At 35.3% G+C, this 9,567-nt stretch overlaps 1 protein-coding gene across 1 annotated transcript; it reads left to right on the top strand.

The window, feature by feature from the left end:
- Positions 1-1,261: 1,261 nt before the first annotated feature.
- On the top strand, positions 1,262-9,172 carry RECA1 (recA DNA recombination family protein). Its single transcript, XM_022281413.2, has 13 exons — positions 1,262-1,525; positions 2,180-2,271; positions 2,993-3,068; positions 4,394-4,456; positions 4,583-4,712; positions 4,827-4,912; positions 4,990-5,115; positions 5,409-5,513; positions 5,686-5,742; positions 6,557-6,619; positions 6,708-6,784; positions 7,957-8,029; positions 8,642-9,172. The coding sequence occupies exons 1-13, from the start codon at positions 1,319-1,321 to the stop codon at positions 8,741-8,743; spliced, it is 1,257 nt and encodes a 418-aa protein (XP_022137105.1). The 5' UTR covers positions 1,262-1,318; the 3' UTR covers positions 8,744-9,172.
- Positions 9,173-9,567: the final 395 nt, after the last annotated feature.

Below are 9,567 nucleotides of genomic sequence, written 5' to 3'. Positions count from 1 at the left end.
TCTGTTTCGATTTGCAAATAAGTGAATCTCATCTCGATAACCACAACCAAGCTTTCTTTGATCGCCATCGCTTCAGCTTCATCAACCTCCATCGTACATTGCTTACTTTTCATAAACTAATAAAATATTTTAAGGATATGCCTACCGTGGTAGATTTTTAAAAGTAGGTATTGTTAGATGATTTTTTTGGAAATCCCCTATTTCGAGCTTGCAATTAAAATATTGCAACTTCAAACCTCCACTCTTTGTACTACAAATTTTGTTAGGAAAAGGATGAAACACTCATACGACACTTATTAAATATTTTCTATAGTTTTAAGTTTTTTAGGTGAATCAATATTTTTATTGTATTGTAAAATATTTTTAAAATGATTCTATTGTAAAAAAAATACACAAAATGTAAGAAAACTTTTACAAAATACAATCATATAATTTTCTACTATTTAATACGTATTTAGTCTTGTTTTTATAGTACACCAGTGATTCAGACCTCCGACACTTTGCCTACTCTTTATGTAATTTACTTTTTGTTAAAAAAAGGTAAATATATATATATATATATATATATATATATATTGAAAAAATAATTCCATTCATGTATGAAATTTCAAAAGAGTTCAATAAGAAAGATTATACCTCGCTTTTCCAACTCTATAGTAAACAAGTTAGGTTACAACCGTGGAAAAAGGAGAGCATTTTCACCATGTAATTACCAAAAAGGTAATTGTTTCGAAAAACCAATCTAACGATGACTCTAAATCTTTGAAGATACGATGGTTTCTCTCCTTCCACGTTATCCATGTAAAGGCTCGAACACAATTCTTCCACGAGAACTTTTTATCCCCTTTAAAGGAATGACCCTCAAGAACATACATATATACATATATATATATATATATATATATATATATATAGAGGTATGTTTGGACTTCTACTTAGTTTTATCCAACATTCATCTTAATCGTAGATCACCTAGGTTCAATATCTCATGAAGATTCGCTTTCACTGCGACTTTGGTGGGCTCCTTTTAACAGGCATACAGTAAGAGTTATGGTCTCTTCCCACCACTTGGAAGCCTACAATTTCATGTTCTATTTCACTCCTCGATGGGATTTTCACCCTTCCCTCACGGTACTACTCCACGATCGGCCACAGATTATTTAGCTTCTTCTTCTTTTTTATTTTATTTTATTATTATTTTTATACAAAATTACTTATTTATTTTACCGCGTCAAACCAACGTCGTTGACTATTAATGCGTTTGCCTTGTTCGCTTCTCTTTGCTACTGTTTAGTGTTTCTTTGTCTTCCCTTCGCCCATGGATTTCGTTTCCAACCCACTGACCTGCAAGACTTTCCCATGCCGGACTCTGTTGCCGCCATGGGCGACACCTTCCCGGCGGCGCCATTGTCTGCCGCCTTCACTGTCCCTTTCCGGCAGGCGAGTTGGGAACCTCCGCTGCGAGTTCGAAGCTAATGTTAATGGCGCTCTTTCCGGCGATTTCGACCCTCGCTCCGTCGACAGGGTATTCGTTTGCTTCTTTCTTCTCCGAGTTTGCTTTCCGTCGCTTCATGTGTGCTGTTGTCTTATTTCGATTTATTTAATTTTGTATTAGAAGTTGTTCGACTCTGTTTGTAATGTGTTTTCTTCATTTGTCGTGGTTTGTTGCCATTGCTTTCACGTGAATGGGCATTTCGTTTACTTCGTTTGGAGGAGGAAAAGGAACTTGGAATCGGGAGTGTTGGTGGGTTGGAGTAAATGTAATATCGATTGTTTTTGGAAATTGCATGAGTCGTGACTGATTTCGGCTGAATAATGGCTTTATTTCTGAAACCCTTGAATCATTTCACACGAGTCTATACGGAACAGGGAGGGTGAAAACTAACTAAGTGGCTCATGGCAGCTCTTCGGTTTTTCATATATTTGTTGTGTTTGTATCAGCAGTAAAAATGTGTGTATCGATTTGGAACCCTCTAAAGGTTTGTTTAGGATTGTCAATTGTTAAATGTGGAAAATAGAAATGGAAACAATGTCATTAGCACACATTAGGGGGAGAAAAGACCATATGCGAATCTAACATTTGAAAATGAATATTTCCTTGTTATTATGTTACTTTCCAGCAGTTATCTACTTATTAGTTGTTAGCTTCTCAGAGTTTGCAATTTTTGTGTTGTCCCAGAAAAAGGCATTGGAAGCGGCAATGAATGACATAAATAACTCATTTGGGAAAGGAAGTGTTACACGGCTCGGAAGTGCTGGTGGAGCGTTAGTGTATGCCTTTTCTTCTTCTTCTTTTTCCTCCTCCCTTATTTATTTATCTATTTATTCATGACAAAGCCGTAAATCTTGAAAATATTCGCCTGGTCAACAGGGTTCTCATGATTCTTTAACTTTTGTAGATTTACTATGGTAGTAGGCCTCACCAAAAAAAACTATGGTAGTAGGCTGGTTGAAAATTTTTATTTTTATTTTTATGTATTATTTTTTTTTTTATTTTGATATCCGTGAGTGTTCGGGCCAGCTTGCGCGAACCTCGACTAATCTCACGAACCACCTGATCCTACTACATTTGGTTTCCTAGGTAACTTGTAGGATATAAAATCTGGGTTGAAAATTTTTATAGTAGACTGTAGAACTACGTTTGGGATTGTTTTATACTTATTTTCTTTACTGCTTGAAACATTTAGGCTTAATTTTTGAGATATTTGGATTTCTATTTTGTCAAGTATCCCGTGTCATTTAGGATATTTCTTTTGAAACTTTTGAGCTTATAACTAAGTTTGGTTTAGACCATGTTATCTGTCAATATCAAATTGAAAGTAAAAATCTCAAATATTTTAGCGCCAGAGACTTTCCCTTTCACGCTACATGCATTAATATACAGTTTTGAGACTGCTCTACCAACTACCCATATCATTCCTGGAGTTTTACTGCTTAAAACATCATAATGCAAATTAAATGTTGGAGATATCTGTTTCTTTCTACCATACAGGGAAACTTTCCCAAGTGGTTGTTTGACGTTAGACTGTGCCTTAGGTGGTGGCCTTCCTAAAGGCAGAATTGTTGAGGTATGTTTACTTCTTGTTGTGCGTGTGTGGTTTTTTTTCCCTCTCTCTCTTTCTCTTTTGTTAGCTGTTAATACGGTAATGAAAAGTCTATTGGACATTGTTGTGATATGCAATTGTTCCTATTTTTAAATCAAAAATCGGAAGAGAAAAGATGCAGGTGTTATAAAAACTATTTTCTTCCAAAAAGAATTAGCAGAAGAAAAATAGAAAAGAAAAAGAGAATGATCAGGGCACTTCATATCTGCAAATAACCTTTTGATTATTTCATTTATCAATGTAATCTCTGTTTCTCTTTAGAGGGGGGAAAAAATTCTGAAAATTCCCTTTGCTGTTTATTGAACTTAAAGATAAAAATTGTTTTCTAGTAATTAGTAACTTGGCAATTGGCATATCTTTGGAATTGGATTCTGAGATAATGCTGTATGATATGTTCAAAATGGCGTTTCTAAGGTTGACATGAGCATGGCTTAGACATTGGTGCCTCCCTAGTCCCTTGTATCTTCTTCGTTTTTTCCTACATTTGTAGAGTAATATTTTTTTAAAAATGGTGTTTATAAGGTGCAAGGCTCACCAAGGAATAAAATTGGTAAGCCTAGGTGGGAAGCGGATAAATATTCTCTCTCTCTCTCTCTCTATATATATATATATGCAGTATATTATGGAAAATGACTCAGTCATCACATGAATGTTGTAATTAAATCTTCTATTGAAGTTCAAGTTTCTATCCGAACTAACAAAAGGATCAGGAATGTGGATATACTGTGACTTGTTGACAAAAAAGGTAGGAGGAAGAAAAAGGTTGTAGAAGGGCAGTCTGCAGTCACAAGTGAGAAAATGACAAAAACGGTATTAAGCATTTAAAAACATTGTGGGTTATTAAAGTGCCCAAGGTGCACTGAATGCAACCTATTGGAAGGCATTGATGTAAAAGTGATTGGTGAAGGAGTTTTCCCAAATTGTGGAAATTGGCATACCAAAGTTGCGGACTCGTGGGGTATTTTAGTTGATAGATGGAAATTGTCTAATTGCTTTGTAATGACTAATGAGAGTATTTTCTCTAGTTCACTTCATAGGACATACTGAAATCGTGTTGTGCCCATTTATTATTGCAAACTACCAAAAATGGCCACTCAATTAGGGATGATGCCTTTTGGAAATAAACTTGATGAGCCCTGAAGAAGATAAAATGCACATGAAAATTCAGCTTCAAGAATGGAGAAGGGTAGTTGATGCGTCCTCCTTTCTTATTTGATGAATGTCACGTGTACTGAATATTTTACTTTGTCATAAAAAGGATGACATTTTTATCATTTTTCTTTTTCCAGATTTTTGGACCAGAAAGTAGTGGAAAGACCACCCTAGCATTGCATGCTATTGCAGAAGTACAGGTACATGCATAATGCTACTTCTCAATGTTTTTTACTTCATTTACCGAGAGGCTGGGAGACACTAGAACAAGAAGCATACTAGTTTTGTCTGTGATGAAAAATTGTACCTATTGCTGTAACATGCAGAAGCTAGGAGGAAATGCGATGCTTGTGGATGCAGAGCATGCCTTTGACCCGGCATATTCTAAAGCTGTGGGAGTGGATGTTGAAAATTTGATTGTCTGCCAACCTGATCATGGAGAGATGGCACTTGAGAGTAATATATCCTAGTTTAGTTTGTGTTCACAACTTGCTTGAAATAGTGCCTGCGATTTTTTTCTATGGATGCTTGTGACATTTGTGTATTGATTGATGAATATTCTTATATCAGTTGCGGATCGTATGTGTAGATCTGGTGCTGTAGATCTCATTTGCGTTGATTCTGTCTCTGCTCTAACACCAAGAGCAGAAATTGAAGTAACTTATCGCTCCTTGAGTTTCTGAAGCTTTCTTGTGAGATTGCCAATCTTACTTTTCATATCCTTGCTTTGTAGGGTGAGATTGGTATGCAGCAAATGGGTCTGCAAGCACGCCTCATGAGTCAAGCTCTGCGTAAAATGTCTGGAAATGCCTCAAAAGCTGGTTGCACTCTCATATTTCTGAATCAAATACGATATAAGGTTGCCTTCACCGTTCAATTAGGTTTAATAAATCCAATCCTTAAAGTTGGGTAGATTTTATGCATGGTAATGGTCAGGGAAAATTTTCTTGGGGGGTTCTTTTGTTTTTCTATTTATTTTTCCCCACAGGACTTTAATTTTTCTCTTCTCATCATTAAAATAGACGGGGTCAGTTTGGCTAGGCCGGGACAACTGAATTTAGTCATATATTCGCACCTTGTGTGATATCCGTCAGTGCATTAATATCCTCATATGTAAAATATTTATAATATTGTTATTCTGAATTTTATTAGATTGGTGTGTATTATGGGAATCCAGAAGTGACAAGTGGAGGGATTGCGCTAAAGTTCTTTGCCTCTCTTCGACTTGAAATACGTTCTATTGGGAAGCTAAAGTCTGTAAGAATGCTCTCTTTTATTTGGTTTGCCTGAACTAATTAATAGTTTTTTTCTCTTTTGAAAAAAAAAAGACTAATTGAACTCTCATTTAGAAAGTACAGAAGCAATTACAGTAATGTCATAACATCAAATTGAAGTGAAACCTATTCTGTGTTCTTCCTTCTCTTTTAAGGCTAAAGGAGATGAAGAAATTGGGATACGAGTTCGTGTTAGGGTGCAAAAGAGCAAGGTAAACTGTAGTGGTAAACAATTTTTGCTTAGAGTTTTGTCAATGCATATGAACCTTTTCTTTTCCAGGGTTTTTTCTTTGACTTTGTATCAATTCTATGTTTGAACATATTCATTTGCAAATAGAAATTAATGGTACTTAGTTTCAATATGATGCATTTGATTGGAATGATACTTGAGTGATTCTTTTCTTATTTTTTTTTGGTTGTGTTTCTAAGACTTGTTTTATACTATAAATTTCTTTCGATAATAACCTAAAAAAGACTCCTGTAAACTAATAATATAACTACTAAGAACCCTTGATGTCTCCCATGTCCGAGCCTGGGGCACCGCCCCTGAGTATAGCTGACTCCCAGTCATCAAAAGAAAAAAAGATAACTTCCAAGATAAATTTTTGACTTCCAAATAGGATACTTCTCCAACTCCAAATTGACTCGTCATGAGAAGTTGGATAAAATTTGTTGTTTTAGGCATTCGCCTGATGTTTTATTATATTTTTCAAAATACATTACATCGCATTGATGAATTGCTCATTGGGGACCAGACCTTCACTTTGTAACATTGTCTCGTCATTTTAACTATTTGTAGATGTCTCATTTCTATTAAATAAAATGGTTTGTTATGATATATTCTTACTATACTATTATGGTATATGACAGAATGTTAGTGATCTGCAACTTTCCAGGTGCAGGCATTTAGTTTGGTTCTTAAAGTAGTAGTCATACCTGTGATTTAAAGGCTATATTCTGCCACCATGAGTTTCCAATCGTTTTCCACAGAACATAAAATATCTTCTTCTAAATGGGTTGTTATAGGTTTCGAGGCCATACAAGCAAGCTGAATTTGAAATTATCTTTGGGGAGGGAGTAAGTAAACTGGTCAGTATTGTAGGAGTGAGCATTTTTCAATTTGCAGGTGCAAAATATTATCTGTTCTAACTTCATATTTTACCCTTCCCTACCACAGGGTTGCATTTTAGATTGTGCTGAAATTATGGATGTCATAGTGAAAAAGGGCTCGTGGTACAGTTATGGGGACCACAGGTTTGTCTTGTGCTCATATTAGTCCGTCTTTTGAGAAAATAATTGGATATTTGATTTAAATTACACAATGAATTTAATTTTGGGATCTTGTGCTTTGTTCGAGATTAAAGTTGAGTTCAAGCAGGCCCGAAAAAGAAAAGCCAGCCACAATAAAACTTTACAAAAGAGGGTTATGTTTGTGTGGCCGGATTTTCATGGAGAAAAATGAAAGAATACAAGTGGAACTAAAAAGCAAAGGCCAACACAGTAGCACCCCAACAAAAACCTAAATTGTAGATTCGAGAAAGGGGTTCCCATAAGAGAAGGATAACTAGTGCTAGAGAGTTAAAGGTCAAACAAAAGATGGAAGAAAAAACCTCGAAAGGGTTGGGGTTCATGAACAGAAATTCCTAGTCCCAGGATGCTAATGAAAATTGGCCAACAGAGAGTATAGCCAAACATAAGAAGTTTTCCTTATCCGAAATAGGATGGTGAAATCTGAAATTATGTAAAGTGGATTTACCCAAAGAAGAAAGGATTGTAGCAATCAAGGCCATCCTCGAGTAAGAAGTAAAGATGAGGAAACCATGTACATCGGGGGTTGTCTCCCAAGTGCCAACCATCAATCCTCCCAAAAGCAAGCATCAATCCTATGAAAGGGAACCCCGAAGAGATAGCTTTTAAAGATTTCATCCCATGTGTGCCTGTAGCCCCACAAACTAAGACCCATTCAAGTATGATTGCTCACAATAACCCTATGCCGCAAAGCATTCGACTCCAAAAGGAAACACTAACAATTTTGGCTACATGGCCATATTACAGATCCTCAAATTTTCAATATCCAGTCCACCAAAGTCAATCAGTCTGGAGACAACCACCCACCAAATCAAATGGGAACCCCCTCTCTTCAAACAAGATAAAATTCTTCCCATTTTCTGTCATTGAGAATTCTACTTGGTTGTGAGTGAGTTTTGGCGTGCATAATTTCTTCATTTATTGCTTCTTGTGTCTTGATTTTCCTATCTTCAGAGGCGTTCCATTAATTTTGAGCTTGGTCATCTATTGACTAAAACACAACTTATTGTTATGCTTATTATTATTTTTTAGTAAAAGGCGAAAGAATAGTTTGCTCTGTGCTCACCGCACTGCCCTGTTATTACGCTTATTATTATTATTTCTTTGTTTGCTAAAAGGTTGGGACAGGGAAGAGACAGAGCTCTGCAATACTTAAAAGACAATCCTGTTCTTCAAGATGAAATTGAGAAGGTTTGTTTATCTGAACACATTTGGTACAACAATTCTACCTTTGTACAAGGCAATCAGTTTTTCATGTACATTCTTTTAACAATAAAACAAAATGGAAATCTGTCTGTACACCATCATTTGTCAAAATGTCACTATTTTGATGCAAGTTATTGATGGCAGCTTCGAACTCTACACGAGTCTCCAACTCTGTGTCTTTTTTTTTTTTGAAATTAGCATGTCAAAAATTCTTCTGCTGTGCAAAAATCTCTAGGTTAGACAATATGGTCGAAATCCTTTTTACCCAATAATTTGCAAGGGCAGTCGATGCTTGTTTGTCATGTGTAGTGACAACTACACTATTTTATCAAGAAATTGTACTTCAAAAGATCTTGGAGTATCATGGTTGAACTAAAATTTGAATTTTATGGATTTTTATTCCTCCGTCGGTCCTTGTACTGTAATTTAAGCATTATTGTTCGTCAGCTGTACTGTATATGATAAAAAATTAGAGTTCAGTTAATAAATCCCTTGTTTTTTGTTCATTTACCAACTGTCAAAAATAAGACCAATGCTCTTATCTTCTGAGATTGCTCGTCTTCGATCAAAGATTTTGATTTTTTAACTGTATGGCAGGCCGTGCAGACAATGCTGGCTAGTGGAACTGTTCAAATGGGATTTCAATCTATTAGGAAGCCATTGCCTAACCAAGAAGAGGTACTTGAAGAATTTCAATAACGATCAATATATGCTACTATGATTAAGCAATTGCTACAGAGATTACAAGCAGAAGCAACATTTCTTCTATTGGGAAGGTGGGATTATAAGCACCCATACCGATCCATTCTCTGAGGTACATTCAGTGATGATGTTAGAAGCAAACGATTTCGGGCGATTTGTTAGTTAGGCTCCAGCTTAGATGTGATGAAGTTAGAGTACTGGTTCCCTTGCTTCCGACCTCTGAAGACGACATTTTGGATCATTCCCGAAAATTATTGAAGTCCCTCAGTCTGGCTCGAGATGTTGGTATAATTTTATGGCGAGTTCTTCAGAATTTGATCCGAAAGTACTGTTGTAATTAAACTGCAAATTTTCAGGTATCACATTCAGATTTGTACTTGGGTAGAACATTTTTAATGTGTCATTACCAGGGCTTGCTATTCAAAATTTATACATCGTTTTTCAGAAGAAAATATCAATTGCATCAGGATTTATCGGAGGATATGATGGAATTATGCAAGATATGGTTTGTGTTAGTGGTTCTATTTTTCACCACTTAAGAACATTAAAGAAAGATTGGAGATCCAAAATAGAATCTTTGAAAATGTAAAATCTAAAACAAAATTACTACTTTAAAATCTAAACCTTTTTATATTATAAAAATAAATAAATTCTTTTGAAATTCTTTTCTTCAAATATAAAACTACACTAGTATCTATATTCATTAAAATTTTAAAAATCGGTAAAAATATCTAAAATTTAATCGTAAAGGAATTAGAAAAAGGTAACGATACAAATTGAATTTGAAATGCAAATCAAATATATTTAGAATGAACAAAAAA

This window comes from Momordica charantia, assembly GCF_013281855.1.
Source record: "Momordica charantia cultivar OHB3-1 chromosome 11 unlocalized genomic scaffold, Mcharantia_2.0 BLBB01000011.1, whole genome shotgun sequence".
Classification (NCBI taxonomy): domain Eukaryota; kingdom Viridiplantae; phylum Streptophyta; class Magnoliopsida; order Cucurbitales; family Cucurbitaceae; genus Momordica; species Momordica charantia.
This window is presented reverse-complemented; position numbering and strand designations above follow the sequence as displayed.

Bases quoted from the DNA above. Each gene is read 5' to 3' on its own strand.
- RECA1 (XM_022281413.2), top strand. From the start codon at position 1,319: ATGGATTTCGTTTCCAACCCACTGACCTGCAAGACTTTCCCATGCCGG. The intron at 1,526-2,179 runs GTATTCGTTTGC...GTGTTGTCCCAG, and splicing joins ACCCTCGCTCCGTCGACAGG to AAAAAGGCATTGGAAGCGGC. The intron at 3,069-4,393 runs GTATGTTTACTT...TTCTTTTTCCAG, and splicing joins CTAAAGGCAGAATTGTTGAG to ATTTTTGGACCAGAAAGTAG.